The sequence below is a fragment of the Salmo trutta genome, chromosome 8 (genome assembly GCF_901001165.1).
Source record: "Salmo trutta chromosome 8, fSalTru1.1, whole genome shotgun sequence".
In the NCBI taxonomy this organism is placed as follows: Eukaryota; Metazoa; Chordata; class Actinopteri; order Salmoniformes; family Salmonidae; genus Salmo; species Salmo trutta.
This window is the reverse complement of record NC_042964.1, coordinates 22485474-22502293: the sequence shown is the minus strand read 5'-3', so window position 1 is coordinate 22502293 and position 16820 is coordinate 22485474. Positions and strand designations below refer to the sequence as shown.

At 42.6% G+C, this 16820-nt stretch overlaps 1 protein-coding gene across 2 annotated transcripts; it reads right to left on the bottom strand.

The window, feature by feature from the left end:
• Positions 1–374: 374 nt before the first annotated feature.
• LOC115198476 (ATP-sensitive inward rectifier potassium channel 10) lies at positions 375–16554 on the bottom strand. 2 transcript variants are annotated; one of them, XM_029760444.1, is made up of 6 exons: positions 15715–16554; positions 11163–11534; positions 10705–10916; positions 10219–10350; positions 9865–10042; positions 375–1619 (listed from the first exon to the last, which is right to left on the bottom strand). In XM_029760444.1, the coding sequence occupies exons 2-6, from the start codon at positions 11524–11526 to the stop codon at positions 1204–1206; spliced, it is 1302 nt and encodes a 433-aa protein (XP_029616304.1). In that variant the 5' UTR covers positions 11527–11534; positions 15715–16554; the 3' UTR covers positions 375–1203. The 2 variants fall into 2 exon arrangements, with proteins under 2 accessions (XP_029616304.1, XP_029616303.1); XM_029760443.1 differs by having other exon boundaries at positions 11163–11725; positions 15715–16553.
• Positions 16555–16820: the final 266 nt, after the last annotated feature.

Here is a 16820-nt window from a genome sequence, read left to right as displayed (position 1 = left end):
GCAGTTCATCTGATCACTCTTCTTAACATTCTGGAGTATATGCAAATTGCCATCATACAAACTGAGGCGGCAGACTTTGTGAAAATTAATATTTGTGTCATTCTCAAAACTTTTGGCCATGACTGTACTGTAAAAATTACATTGGCATATCAAAAGGCATAGTTAAGTGGCACGTTTTAGAATGGCCACAGAAGTGTTCAGGTTTTGAAGTGCAGTATGAATAAGAAGTACATACACATTCAGAATTGCACTCACATTGACTCATATAAACATGCTTGCACACACACACGCATTTGCATGGCACACAGACACATGCAGCGCATGAAATTAGGAAGTTAGTCCCATTACTCTCCATTGTGTAAAGTACAATTTTCCACCAAGTTAAAGTGCTTTTAGTATTGTTAACATACATCTTCAATGCATATATTCCAGTGAAAAGAAAACATAAAAGAACAAACTCTAGACATCAGGGTTGGTGTCAATTCCATTTCAATGCCAGACGATTGAGGAAGTACACTGAAATTAGAATTATTTTCAATGCTTTTCAAGAAGGACCATTTGGATTTGGAATTTGGTTTACTTTTTTGACTGGAATTGAAACGTAATTTACCCCAGCCCTGCTAAACATATATTCAGAAGAATGAGTACTGCCATTGTTCGCATCGATAGGGACAAATACACATACATACAATATGATATATTCAGTCAAAATCCTTAAAGAAAAATAGTTTGTTTTCCAGTGCTTCCACTCCCATCTCCTGCGGACAGAGTACCTTTTTGTGTAAAAAACAGAAACAGTACCATGATTCTGTGATTATGTCCAAGTAAACCATGTTATGTTCACATAAACCAGTCAACCTTTATAGTTACACAAGTACTTTCATAAAAAAAAATACAGACATATGAAGTTTAAAAAGCCCCCTTAGTCCCTCTTTGATTACAGTACAGTAAACCCAGATGGGATGTACAGTATGTTGTCCCTTTCCAGGTTATCGCTTGTGGAATCCTTATCAACCACAAGGGGTGATACATTCCCATCAAATCCAAAACACAAGCGCGTGTGTGTTTTGTGTTCACGTTTCCCAACAGGGGAGCAGCTCATCTCTATTGCATTCAATAATGTTTTCTCAATTGATAATTGTTCAATCTCCATACATATAATTTCTCCTTGCTCTCTCATTGCATCCTACTCATGCTCTCTCTCTAGACATTGCTGATACGGACACTGAGAAGACTACTATCTCTCCCCCTGCCCCTCCCCCTCTCCTCCCCTCTATAGCTCTCCTCCAGTTTGATCTTCTCCGGGTCTGCCCCTTCCTCCGCGCCCCCTCTGCTGCTGCCTTGGTAACGGGAGGAGCGCATGGCTGGGCTTGGGGGCGAGGACTGTTTGAAGAGGGGGGTGGTCTTTGTTTTGGCCACCTTGTCGAAGAAGGCGAAGTCGGCCACATACTTCCCCGAGGGGGACAGGGAGACCACGGCGGGGAACTCATACCCCCACAGGATCTCGTCAGGCAGGTAGGAGGTGCGCACCTGGCAGGTGGCGGAGGTGGGCTCTACCGTGGCACTCATGATCACCAGCAGCTCAAAGTCTGCCAGATCCGGATCCGTCCATCCCCCTCCTACGACAGAGAGAATGAAAGAAAGATACAAACTCTTTAGCACTAAATATGCATAAGCCAGAATGGGCTGTAACAATAAAAGGCTAAATGTTATCTTAACCTACCATCTGATTTCTCTGCTGAATCCAGATCACAAAATATATGGACTAAATGGCGTGGGACTTCCTTGTGTAAAACCAAAGCTAAAGTGCACCATGGCGACTGAGATATAAACACAGTCCAATGAGAGAAGTTAGTGTGTGGCCTCTTACCATACACACACTCTCTTTCTACAAGCATGCTCCAAAACATAAAACCCACACAGCTACTCACAAAAACACACACTTACTGTAAACACAAATGACAAAACTCATAAAGAACATCAAGCACACAAACACTAAAGATAAAGATACACGCCCCATTCAAACACACTGTTCAAGCAGTTGTTCCTGAAATCCGATCACACATTCATACCAAGACCCATAAAGAAAACATATACATAAGGATACCATTAACATGCGCATCACCTTTTACTAACACACAACCACCATTACACAAATAATACGCTACAAGACATATACACTCCCAACAAGCACACACCTGCGTCAACAGCCCACACTCAGAGATGTTCCGTCATCTGTGAAAACAGCCATTATCCTAACCTGAACCCAGTACTGCTCTCACTGAGGCAAAAACAGTGTTTCGTAACACACACACATGCCCATGCACAAACGCACAAGCACACACACGTACGCATGCACCAGTGGAGGCTGCTGAGGGGAGGACGGCTTATAATAATGGCTGGAACGGCGTGAATGGAATGGCATCAAAGACATGGAAACGATGTATTTGATACTATTCCACTCCAGCCATTACCACAAGCACATCCTCCCCAATTAAGGTGGCACCAACCTCCTGTGGCAAGCACACACACACATACAGCACACAATGCATGGTATGTGGTAGACAGTCTAGTTAGTCAGAGGGGCTATTTCTTCAGAACCTGCCCCAGTTCCTACGCCGGCAGGCCAACACCATAACACCACTCTCTCAAACGGCTAACTCCGCCCTCTCTTGGCACAGGCCGAGGAGGGCCTGAGAAGTGAAACAAATTACCCCAGCTCGGAGCCGTTTCACTAGAGAAGTAGACAAAACTTGAGACGCTGCTGACGGTGTTTCCAAGATGCCGAACAAAAGGCAATTCCCCCAAACAAACAAAAAACAACTCTCTTAGAATGAGTGCACAACTGGTAGTTGCTTATACAGTCGCTTAACAAACTATAGTTTTGGCAAGTCGGTTAGGACATTTACTTTGTGCATGACACAAGTCATTTTTCCAACAATTGTTTACAGACAGATTAATTCACTGTATGACAATTCCAGTAGTCAGAAGTTTACATACACTAAGCTGACTGTGCCTTTAAACAGCTTGGAAAATTCCAGAAAATATTGTTGTGGCTTTAGAAGCTTCTGATAGGCTAATTGACATCAGTTGAGTCAATTGGAGGTGTACCTGTGGATGTATTTCAAGGCCTATCTTCAAACTCAGTGCCTCTTTGCTTGACATCATGGGAACATCAAAAGAAATCAGCCAAGATCTCAGATAAAAATGGTAGACCTCCACAAGTCTGGTTCATCCTTGGGAGCAATTTCCAAACGCCTGAAAGTAACACGTCCATCTGTACAAACAATAGTATGCAAGTATAAACACCATAGGACCACGCAGCCCTCATACCGCTCAGGAAGAATACGCGTTCTGTCTCCTAGAGATGAACGTACTTTGGTGCGAAAAGTGCAAATCAATCCCAGAACAACAGCAAAGGACCTTGTGAAGATGCTGGAGGAAACGGGTACAGAAATATCTATATCCACAGTAAAATGAGTCCTATATTGACATAACCTGAAAGGCCGCTCAGCAAGGAAGAAGCCACTGCTCCAAAACCGCCATAAAAAGCCAGACTACGGTTTTAAACTGCACATGGGGACAAAGATCGTATTTTTTGCAGAAATGTCCTCTGGTATGATGAAACAAAAAAAGAACTGTTTGGCCATAATGACCATCATTATGTTTGGAGGAAAAAGGGGGAGGCTTGCAAGCTGAAGAACACCATCCCAACCGTGAAGCACGGGGTGGCAGCATCATGTTGTGGGGAGGGGTGCTTTGCTGCAGGAGGGACTGATGCACATCACAAACTAGATGGCATCATGAGGAAGGACAATTATGTGGAACCCACTGGGAATGTGATGCTGAAATAAATCACTCTCTACTATTATTCTGACATTTCACATTCTTAAAATAAAGTGGTGATCCTAACTGACCTAAGACAGGGAATTTTTAATAGGATTAACCTCTTACATCTAGACGTTCCGCTAGCGGAACACCTGCTCCAATATCCAATGATAGGCGTGGCGCGAATTACAAATTCCTAAAAAATCCCAAAACTTCCATTTTTCAAACATATGACTATTTTACACCATTTTAAAGACAAGACTCTCCTTTATCTAACCACACTGTCCGATTTCAAAAAGGCTTTACAGCGAATGCAAAACATTAGATTATGTCAGCAGAGTACCCAGACAGAAATAATCAGACACCCATTTTTCAAGCTAGCATATAATGTCACAAAAAACAAAACCACAGCTAAATGCAGCACTAACCTTTGATCTTCATCAGATGACACTCCTAGGACATTATGTTATACAATACATGCATGTTTTGTTCAATCAAGTTCATATTTATATCAAAAAACAACATTTTACATTAGCATGTGACGTTCAGAACTAGCATTCCCACCGAACACTTCCGGTGAATTTACTAAATTACTCACAATAAACGTTCACAAAAAACATAACAATTATTTTAAGAATTATAGATACAGAACTCCTTTATGCAATCGCGGTGTCCGATTTTAAAATAGCTTTTCGGTGAAAGCACATTTTGCAACATTCTGAGTAGATAGCTCGCCATCACAGGCTAGCTATTTTGACACCCACCAAGTTTGACCCTCACCAAACTCAGATTTACTATAAGAAAAATTGGATTACCTTTGCTGTTCTTCGTCAGAATGCACTCCCAGGACTTCTACTTCAATAACAAATGTTGGTTTGGTTCCAAATAATCCATAGTTATATCCAAATAGCGGCGTTTTGTTCGTGCGTTCAAGACACTATCCGAAGGGTAAAGAAGGGTGACGCGCCCGGCGCGTTTCGTGACAAAATATTTCAAAATATTCCATTACCGTACTTCGAAGCATGTCAAACGCTGTTTAAAATCAATTTTTCTCGTAAAAAAGCGATAATATTCCGACCGGGAAACCCTGTTTTCGTTCAAAGATGAAAAAATAAAAACATGGTGTCGGCTCGTGCACGCGCCCCCAGTCTCATTGTTTTCTGATCGACCACTATCCAAATGCGCTACTGTTTTTCAGCCATGGCCTGCAAAGTCCCCATTCAACGTTCTGGCGCCTTCTGAGAGCCTATGGGAGCGTTAGAAAAATGTCACGTTACAGCAGAGATCCCCTGTTTTGGATAGAGATGATCAAGAAGGCCAAGAAATAGTCAGAGAGGGCGCTTCCTGTTTGGAATCTTCTCAGGTTTTGGCCTGCCAAATGAGTCCTGTTATAGTCACAGACACCATTCAAACAGTTTTAGAAACTTTGGAGTGTTTTCTATCCAAAGCTAATAATTATATGCATATTCTAGTTTCTGGGCAGGAGTAATAATCAGATTAAATCGGGTACTTTTTTTATCCGGCCGTGCAAATACTGCCCCCTATCCATAAAAAGTTAAGGCCTTTTTAACGTAAAACTTCAGTAATATTCCAACCGGACGATTCCAATGTCTTGAAAAACGTTATGGAACACAGCTACCTCTCACGTGAATACGCGTAATTGTGGCCTGTCATTCTCTCGGTCATCAGACTCCAGGAGGTCTTGTTCGCTCTCTGTTGACTGCAAAAGCCTGAAACACGTTCTAAAGACTGTTGACATCTAGTGGAAGCCTTAGGAAGTGCAAATTGAACCCTAAGTCACTGTATACTGAATAGGCCCAGTCTTGAAAAACTACAATCCACTTCCTGGTTGGATTTTTTTCTCGGGTTTTTGCCTGCCATATGAGTTCTGTTATACTGACAGACACCATTCAAACAGTTTTAGAAACTTCAGAGTGTTTTCTATCCAAATCTAATAATAATATACATATTCTAGTTTCTGAGCCAGAGTAGTAACCTGTTTAAATTGGGTACGTTTTTCATCTGGCTGTGAAAATACTGCCCCCTAGTCCGATTTACAATAGCTATTACAGTGAAAACATACCATGCAATTGTTTGAGAACAACGCCCCACATCAAAAATATTTTTCCACCGGCACAGGTTTCATAAATTCACAAATAGCGATTAAATATTCACTTACTTTTTGAAAATCTTCCTCTGATTTGTCATCCAAAGGGTCCCAGCTATAACATGTCATTTTGTTAGATAAAATCCTTCTTTATATCCCAAAAGGTTTGTTTAGTTGTCGCCATCGATTTCAGTAATCCACTCGTTCAACATGCAGAGAAATGAATCCAAAAATCTACCCCTAAACTTTGTTTCAACAAGTCAAAATACGTTTCTATTTACTCCTCAGATACCCTAAAATGTAATCAAACTATAATATTTCTTACAGAAAGAAGTATGCTCAATAGGAAACCAATTTTTAGCAGGTGTGTCCTGTCTTCATGGCGCACGCAAACACAAAGTTCCAAGATGGTGTCCCTGTACTAAAACTGATATTTCTTATTTGTTTTGGAAGTTGCAAGCCTGAAACCTTGAACATAGACTGCTGACACCCTGTGGAAGCCATAGGAATTGCATCCTGGGAGCTCATTTTCAGTATGCCCTTATACTTGCCATTGTAATAGGATGGTCTCTCAACAAAAAAAATCTGGTTGCTTTTTATTTGGATTTTCTCCTACCATATCTATTGTGTTATATTCTCCTACATTATTTTACAATTTCTACAAACTTCAAAGTGTTTTCTTTCCAATGGTACCAATTATATGCATATCCTGGCTTCAGGGCCTGAGCAACAGGCAGTTTACTTTGGGCACGTCATTCAGGAGGAAATTGAGAAAAAATGAGTCATAAGAAGACATGGAAACCAATCCATTGGTCAAAAAAACAAATGACTCTCGGTCAACCAAGATTTTTTTTTTAGTCGAGGGACAGCTCTAGTTGGCTTATTGATGTAATTGCTTATTATTTATTGAACTGTTGATTTACTGAATGATTGATTATCTTTTAACATGAAAAAACAAATAAAATGACCTTAAATGATTGTGCATTTTGCCATGTCCTTTTGCCCTGTAGTGGCTGCCAGTTTGGAAGCCTTTGTTAAGGCCTCTAGAAGTGCAAGTAATATAAAACAACAAATATTCATTAATATGCTGTAATGTGTAAACACTTTACCTAGCAGCCAACCTGCTTGCACTAATTCCTTGTAATTACAGTAAAATATTGTGAAATTCAAACCCCTCCTCTCAATGAATTTCATTCATCCATTCATTCATTAAATTTGTCCGATTTACTTTTTTACAGTATAATACAGTACATTTTACGATTTTGTACTGTGTGCGTCATTACACAGTACTTGCTTTGATACAGTATATTACAGTAGGTCTACTGAAATATTAAATAGAGAATTTGACTTGCCACCGAGCTGCCTGACAATTACTGTCAAATTCATGGTAACTACTTTCCAGTCCCTAGAGTTCCAGATATATCTACAGAAATGCATCATGGGGAGTTGCGAGCAGAGCTACTGTGAGAGGAGGACGTAGTAGAAACTAGATCCATAGATACTGCAGGGGAAATTACTGTAGTATTATGTACTATTAGTATTATGATACTTCTAATAGTAGTATTATGCATGCTACTTTTATATAGTATTAAGATTTGTTCAGATATTACTTACATGTTCAAGGTACACAGTGTGAAGCCAAAGCAAAATGGAGTGTTATCTGGGGTCAGGCATCATTAAAAAGCCTTATTAAGTGTACAGTAATACAATACCATATAATCTGAGCACAGTCAATTTAACAGGAGGAGTCTGGCAGCTCAACTAGACAGAAATTCATAATAGACAGGAAAGAGAGAGAGAGAGAGAAAGAGAACTGCTTCGTTGAGTAGAGAAGGATAGGGTGCACAGGAAGAGAGATGTGGAGAGATAAGCATACATACATACCACACAGTACTGCAGATAAAACAGATAGAGAGGAGTGAGTCAGTATCAGAGAGGAGTGGAGAGGTAGAGCAATGGAGGAGTGGAGAGATAGGAGTGAGAGTCAGTATCAGAGAGGAGTGGAGGGGCAGCAAAGGAGTGGAAAGATAGAGGTAGGGCAGTGAAGTAGTAGAGAGTTAGAATCAAAGGAGCGAAGCAATAGGGCAACGAAGGAATTGAGAGATACGCTCTTAGAAAAAGGGTTCCAAAAGGGTTCTTCAGGTGTCCCCATAGAATAACCCATTTTGGTTCCAGGTAGAACCAAAACTCCTCTGTGGAAAGGGTTCTACCTGGAACCAAACCTAGTTCTTCAAAGGGTTGTCTATCCTATGGGGACAGCCAAAGAACCCTTTTAGGTTCTAGATAGCACCTTTTTTCTAAGGGTATAGTTCAGTGAAGGAGTGGAGAGGTAGAGAGAAGTGAGGAGTGAGAGTCAGTTTCAGAGAGGAGGGGATAGGTAGAGTAGCGCAGGAGTGTAGAGGTATATCACTGATCAGTGTGGGTCAGTAATAGCCCTGTGGTGAGTGGTGATGAGAGGTGTGGTGGAGAGGTAGAGCAGCGTAGTAGTGGAGAGGTAGAGCAGCGTAGTAGTGGAGAGGTAGAGCAGCGTAGTAGTGGAGAGGTAGAGCAGCGTAGTAGTGGAGAGGTAGAGCAGCGTAGTAGTGGAGAGGTAGAGCAGCGTAGTAGTGGAGAGGTAGAGCAGCGTAGTAGTGGAGAGGTAGAGCAGCGTAGTAGTGGAGAGGTAGAGCAGCGTAGTAGTGGAGAAGCGTAGTAGTGGAGAGGTAGAGCAGCGTAGTAGTGGAGCGGCAGAGCAGCGCAGTAGTGGAGCGGCAAAGCAGCGCTGGAGTGGCAGCGCAGCGCAGTAGTGGAGAGGCAGAGCAGTGTAGAGGTAGATCAGCAATCAGAGTGGGTCGGTAATAACCCAGTGGTTAGTGGTGATGAGAGGCCTGTCCTCCTGTAACAGGATCCCCCACCCCTCACTGTATCGGACTGTACCCCATTGTCTTCTAATGAGACACCCTGGCACCCACTTACACACACATTCCACAAACACACACACACATACACAGAGAGAGAGCCCTCTCCCTGGTGCGGTCCCTCAAAACACACATAGTATGTAAGAATACACACATAAACATTCAGTACGCATATACACACATACAGAATGCGCACACACACACACACACGCTCCCCCATCCCTCTACTGCCATGTCCCCTCTCTCCATCACAACACTAATCTCTAACCTCCTAAATTCACCCTTCTCTTTCTCTCCACACAGATTTGTTTCAGTTCCCACACCCCAACGGACCCTCTCCTCCTATTGAGGATCAAGACATGTGAGACGTAAACGATAGCAACAACTTCACCTACTTTACACAGACTGTACAGTACTGTAGTTCACTAAACCAAAAACCACTGCTACAACAGCACCTTGGGAACAAGAACACTACACTGTACCTGTAACTACACTCTACCTGCCTACTATATTACTCCCGTGTAAAGACATGGCTTTAAGGACACTTGACATAAAATGGGACCTATAGAACAAGAATACACAAGTCCAATAACTCTTCAGGTTTCAGGAAAGGTTACTTGTCGTACATGCTCTAAGAAAACATAATGGGAGCTTTTTCCTGCAGTCAATGACCAAAGGCACACTCTTTGGCCTTGTGTGTGGAATGTTATTCATATTTTTCATCATTAATCAAGATTATAATTTTTTTTAAATGTCTAAAATCCTGTGTTTCTATGTCAGACTGTTTAGTTATATTTCAGTCTTCTGCGATGTATATAAAGTGTAATATTGGGATGCAAACTCAAAATGTAATACATTTCAACTCTATATCTGACATGGTACAGGTGTCTTCTTTTTTTAAGCCCATAACCATGTGTGTGAGGTGTATACTTTTGTTTCAAAGTAGATTTGTTTAAGACTACTAAGAAACACTCTGTGTGACCCTGATTTAGCCCACTGCAGTAAAAGTTTCAACGTTATTGAGACTCGTACCCATGGAGGCCCAGGCTCTGAGCGGGCTGCTGTCGTCAATGATGTGGTAGAAGGTGAGTGGGAGGATGAGGAAGGGGCTGTCGCTGGACATGTCCACCTGGAAGGGAACATTCCTCTGGTCCAGTCGCACCGTATCCCCCTCCTTGGTCTGGGATGTCTGGAGCAACTTCCCTGTTACCTGGGAGCCAAAATTGAGTCATATTAAATTGGAAGGCGGTACATGAGTGAGAATCCTGAACAAGCTTAACATGACAACAACCTATATCTACCATGGTGATCCATTTTTTCATGAAATATTTTTTCTGTTTGTAATACTCAAACTTAATCACTAACACACACACACACTGTCTATACCGAGCAGCCCAGTAACAGGCTCTTGCGCATGTTGGCCACTCGGATCATGAGGCAGGGTCGGCCCTCGTGATTGGACACCACGGCGTGCTGGCTGAACTTCACTGTCTCGCCTCTCTTCTTGGGCCGCGCCACCTGAGGAAGATGGGGGGAAGAGTGTGTCAGAGCCACACAATGTAGCATGGTGAACTACACTACCCACAATGCTATCTGTAACATATCCTGTTGCACCCCATTTTGCCCTCAGAACAGCCTCAATTCGTCGGGGTATGGACTACAAGGTGTCGAAAGCGTTCGACAGGGATGCCGGCCCATGTTGACTCCAATGCTTCCCACAGTTGTGTCAAGTTGGCTGGATGTCCTTTGGATGGTGGACCATTCTTGATGCACACAAGAAACTGTTGAGTGTAGTGTGGTGCTAGGCTTTATTAATGAATGGGATGGTAATAGTAACCATGATATTGATATGCCCAGGACATGGTGAGGTACCTTGGCGAGGAAGGTTCCTGTGATGAAGATCTCCAGAACCATGGTAATGACAAGCTGGAGGATGAGGAGGATGATGGCGGCAGGACATTCCTCTGTGATGCAACGGAAGCCGTAGCCAATGGTGGTCTGGGACTCCAGCGAGAAGAGGAACGCCCCCGTTAGGGTCTGCACCTGCATCACACACGGGGTGTGGTTGGACGGCGGGTCAAACTCTGGAAAGAGGGAGAGCAGAGATACAGGGAGAGAGGCAAGGTTCTGAGCAGATAGTTTGATATACAAGGTGGTTGAGGAACAAACTGTTGATATGACACGAGAAAGGGCTAAACTAAGGAAGGCACATTCTTACACCTCTCTCGTTTCCCCTCTTTTTGACTAACGTTCTGTATCTCCGTTTCTCTCTTTCTCCGCCCCTGCTCTTTCCACCCTCTGCTCCCCCTTTCCCCTCCCTCCATCCTCACCTAGCAGGTCTCCATGCACCAGCGCCACCAGGTACCACAGAACCCCGAACAGGAACCAGGTCCCGGCGAAGGTGGCCGAGAACAGGAAGAGCTTGTAGCGCCACTGCATGTCCAGGAAGGTCGTCCAGATGTCACGCAGGTACAGCGCCCCACGCCCGCTCACATGCTCGATGCGCACGTTGCTGTGCCCGTCCTTGGAGAGAACACGCCGTCTCCGTCGGAGCGCACAGACCGCTGTCGCTGCCTCCCCTGCCGCCACCCCCACCGCCCCCAGCAGCGGCTTCAGAACCTCCGTCTGAGTCATTGAGTGACACACCTTCTCGGGGGAGGAGCCACGTGAGAACGGGGGAGTGGCCGAGGTCATGGCAGCAGCTTTATGGGAGGAGAGGGAAAGGGTTGAGGGGGAGATTGAGTGGATAAATGGGAGGAAAAGGAAAGTGAGGGAGAGGGGTGAGGAGGGAGAGGTGGGTCAGAAAGACGAAGAGATAAAGTTTATGAAAAGCAAGTTGAAAAGATGGGGTTTGTGAGAAAGGAGAGAATAGGAAAGGAATAGAGGAGAAAAGCTGATAAGGGAATGAATGAAAGAGATGACAGGAGTGGAACATTTTGGGGGGTAGAGGAAGACATTGAGAGAGGGAGAGAGAAAGAGAAAGAGAGGGAGATTATAAATGTGACACACAATAACAAAATTTCAAGTGGACAGAGGCAGGCCTGTTGCTGTCCAAGGTGGTCCATTTAAAACTCTCTCTTACTCGTTCTCTTCATCCTTCTCTTTTCAGATGGAGCAGCAGCTCCCCTTTCAAAGTCAAATCCCCCTTTCAGAGTGCAGTTGCAGCTGTCTTTTCACGTTAAAAAACCCTCTATAATGCTAAAGGACTCCTGTGTCTGCAGCACATCAGGCTGGCTGGATCGAGAGGAACAGAAACAAGGCTTACTTATTCCCCATCCAAAAACTGGAATAGAAAAGCAGCATGTAGTATCAAATTGCATTTGTCACATGCGCCGAATACAACAGGACTAGACCTTACAGTGAAATGCTTACTTACAAACCCTAACCAACAATGCAGTTAAAAAATATATATACCAAAAAAAAAAAAAGAAGAATAAGAAATAAAAGTAACAAATAAAGACAAAGAAATATCTATGAATGAGAGATGATGGATCAACCATTTCCAAATGTGCTTTAATCCCTGATATGGTCTACATCTCTTTCATTATCCCTTCATCCCTAACGATGAAAATAAAATCATTTAATCGTCTTACTGCTTTACACTTTTAGTGGTTGTGGACTTTCATAAGACCTCAAACTATTACCCTAACATGAGCCTATAATAATTGATGACTTTGATGATTAGACCCTCACTACCGCGGTGGTCTACTACCATGTGCAGCTCAAATGGGACATTCATCAGGTCCCATCAGGTGTGTCACTCATTGAGCTTATTTTCACCTCCCATTAAATGTGTTCCTGTGTCAGAGAATGAATTACGTGGTGTGGTTTGTGGAGGCAGGATAGCCAGAGAATATAGCTTGTGTGTTATCAGGGCTAGTAAGAGGCATGTTTTTCTCCTTGTGGATATGGATACTTGTTGTTTGTGTGCGACATTGGCCCGAGCATCCTTCTGGACGTCCTGCTGTATCCTCTCTCTCTCTCTCTCTCTCTCTCTCTATCCTTCTTTCTTTTGCTCTCACACTCTCGCCCTCTTTCTTGGCTAAACGGTCCTTTTGTCTCTTCCTGCATCTGCTTTCCGGATCCAATAAAAAATAACCAACCATAGCAAAGCCAGAGAACTAGGCAGTCGGATACACACTCTCCTTTCTGACCTTTCTCTCTGTGTGTCCCCACTCGCTTACTCTATTCCTCCCTCTTCCCTCCCTCCCTCCCTCCCTCCCTCCCTCCCTCCCTCCCTCCTTCCTCTCTCTCTGGTGCTGGAGCTCACATTGTGAGTATGAATAGGGATCTGTCTACATTTCTGTGCTCAGAATACTAAGATGGGGAGTGAGGAGGCACTTGTGACTTGTGATAGGGTAAGTGCATTCACAGCTGACCTCTGAACCTTATTGAGGCCATACAGTAAACACACTCACATATACGGGGACATACACAACACGGTCATCTCAATGGGCTATACTAATGTTAACTTTTCCCGAAACAATGTTTGTGACACTTTATCATTGTCATAGACCAAACTGTTACAATTATTTCCGCTCCCTTCAGTATTCCTTTTAACACTTCTGTGTCTTCCTCTCGACTATAATCTCTCTTCCTCCATTTCTCCCTCTCTCCATCTCCCTCTCACTCTGTCCTGTGTGCACAAGAATCCTTTGTTTAGAGAGTAGATGAAAGGGACAAAAGCCACCATTGAAAAATACGACTGAGTGAGTGAGAGAGAGGGAATGTGTCTGTGTGTGACTGTGTGTGACTGTGTGATCATATGTGAGTATATGTTGGAGAGTGTGAGGGGGCAACGAAAGGGAAAGAGAGGATTGAGAGAGAGAGAGAGAGAGAGAATCCGAGAGAAAGATATGTGGAGAGAGGGATAGAATCCATGTGTGTGAGAGAGAGAGGTGTATTAAAACAGATTGGTGACAAAAAGATGCTCATTAGTATTCCTGAGTGTTGCACTTCACCACACTCCTTCCTTCCCCTGTGTGTTCACCCTACCAAAATCCCCAAACAACCTCTACACAACACTCCAACGACCTCCGAGCAACCCTTGCAAACACTACAGCAACAGCCCCGCAAAACAAATGGAAAGGACAGTGCAAACAGGACGACAACTTCTCAACCAAAATAAAACTTGTCCAGAAGTGGAGATCGTTTAGTGTCGCACTATGCACCAGCCGGTTTGATGAGGATAAGTTTGAGAGTCTTATGTACCCTACACAGGCTTTCAACGACCACTCAATATGACACCTGAACAACTCTGAAGATAGTTTTTTGTCGGGGGGGGTCATTTTTTCCCCCTGCGCTGCTGACAACTATTTCTGTCTGCTCATACAGGAGTAATAAGGCCCAGTACACTAATATTGTGAAAAAAAGCCGTTTTTATTCTGATTTATCAGCACCCCTACTTCCATGTACATGAACTGTATAAGGTGTAAAAATCCCCACACAGCCTCTCCAAACACTGCAACAAGTAATCCATACAAATTCTAAAACAACTTCTTAGCCAAACTATTTGTGTTTCAAGTACTCAAACTACCCACACATTGACCCTTAACTAACGTCTCCAAATAATCCTTACAGTATGTCTTCCACACTGTACCCTTACCAGTCTACTGAGGACAACGGTGTCAGTTTTACACATTGTAGACTTGACTTGTAAACTGCAGCCAGTGAGTGAGTGGTCTGGAAAGTCCAATTTAAACATTGTGCCAGGGAGATGTTATAATTTGTCGGCACACTCAGTATCCATGGTGATCTTCCTCAATGTGTCCCGGGTCAGGTTGTCTTCCAACAGGTGTGATTTAGAACACTCATCATCGCTAATAAAGTATCTACTGTATAATATATTGTCTACACTAAAATACAGTATCTAAAACTTTTCTTTTCCACTTTAGACATGAGGCTGTAGTAATGCTGCTACTGTATTTAACAGAAACTCCAGAAACAGCTGGGCCTCCAGCAAAGTGAGGATTGATTCCTAAACAGATTCAACCAAGTCGCCAGAAATGATTAATAAACACCTGTAGGATCCATTCAAATCAAATACTGTCACTAAATACAGAGTTTTATTGATTGACTGTGTAGTCAATGCTGTAAAGGTGACTAGAAAATGGACTTATTATTAAGGGGTGATGGAGAGAAGGAAGAAAAATTATTCCAGCATCCAAATGGTAATTTTAGATGCATGCAGGTGTTCACAAACTGCAGCCCCTTTTATAAATGCCACAGACACAGTGGGCTACTGTAAAAACACTCACCTGTAGCCAACATAGGATCTTAATTTGATCACTCTTTTGATTGCTGAGAATTTTCCTGCACAGCAGGAAATGCAAACTTGTAGTGTATTCAAGGTTTAAAAAAGCTTCTCCATTTTTTGATTTGCCCTAATTTTTGTAACAAAAAATTCCCATTAATTATAATCCACATAATAATTCACGTTTACTGTTCCTGCAGGAATGTTTCCTTCTGTAACAAACTGGCTCAAATTAAGATTCTACATCTGTAGCACTGATATGCTCATCCTGTTATCTCTGTGTGGATGCACCTGTGTTCTCTCTGCTTATGTTCTCTTTGCAATACCAAGCTAAAGTAGCATTCAAATTGTGTATTTCTTTATTCTATGGTTATTTCTCATGAAGAGGGTGGAACATGCATACAAACATTTTTTTTACTTAATAACTCTTCATCAAGTGAGTGCTGGCCTTTATATATAGGTCATATATCTACCTATCCCTGCTGTCGCTCATGCGAGAAGTCACCACATCCTGTTGCTCTGTCGCTATCATAACAACTTGGAGATGCATTCAGTTATGTGAATGATGATTTAGTAGTAAAAACGAATTGAATTTAGGCCTATTGATTAATGTGCTGGTCATCACTCACCTTTTGTTGCAATTGTTGAATGCAATTTTGAGACTTGGAAAATGTAGTTTGTATCGCCCAAAAACCATGAAAAGAAATTGATGTAGCGGAATGAGCAAGTTGACTATTTGCCTTTTTGGTTGATCAGAGCGACCTCATGCATTGAAGCAATGCGCACTTGTTGACAGTTCTCTCACACGGATGTTCACAAGACCCAACTTTCATTGTCTACAGATTTCGATCCTGATTATAGTTCTACATATTTCCATTGTAATTCTAATAGGCCTAACAACATTACAGTTATTACAAAAAGTTAAATCAACCACGTTTCAGTAGCTAAGACCGAATTTAGGCTACCAAACACAAATCAATGGTTGCTCTGAAGCTGAAGTGTCAGTCGGTACCGGTTCCGATTGAATGTTACAGAGTTTTCATGTAATAAAATAGTTTCAATGTCCCCGTCGAATCTAAAGCTGTGATGGTTCTCGGGTTCATGTAGAAGTTGGAGTGTCTCTCTTCTCTGACATTTTCTCTTGTCTCTCTTTATAAATGAAAAAGTAGCCTATTCAGTCACTCAACTGGACTCAGGACATTTTAATTCATTAATTCAACTCTCCTCCCAGTTTCTCCTCCCACCCTATCTCTCTCTCTTTCTCCTTCCCTGACTGTACACTGTAAATGGTTCCCTTGTTGAGGGTTCCTCGACTGTTCAGCCTTTGTCAACTTTCTCATGTAAATTTCTGATGGTTAAGATACAAGCCTGGAAGTTATTTCACTATTAGAAAGCATGTAGGTAGTTACAAATCAGAAGTAACAAAATACACTTTATTGTGGCCTTGGCTCCTCGCAATTTTGCATCGGCAAAGTTGGCCAATGGTTTGACTGAAAAAATGTTGGCTTCGCTCTGTGAGGCCATGTCATGTCCGCCTGCAAGGAGAGAAACGCTAGCCTACACGTGCTCCTACTGCAAGGACATCATAGCAAATAAGACAACTGGACACTTATGCCTACCCAGAACAGTGAAACATCTATTACACGTTCATATTGATCTCCTCTCTTATAGAATCCTGCTTCTTAGAAAAATGAAAGGACAACCTTTGAAGTTTGTTTTGGCGAGAGCTGAATTT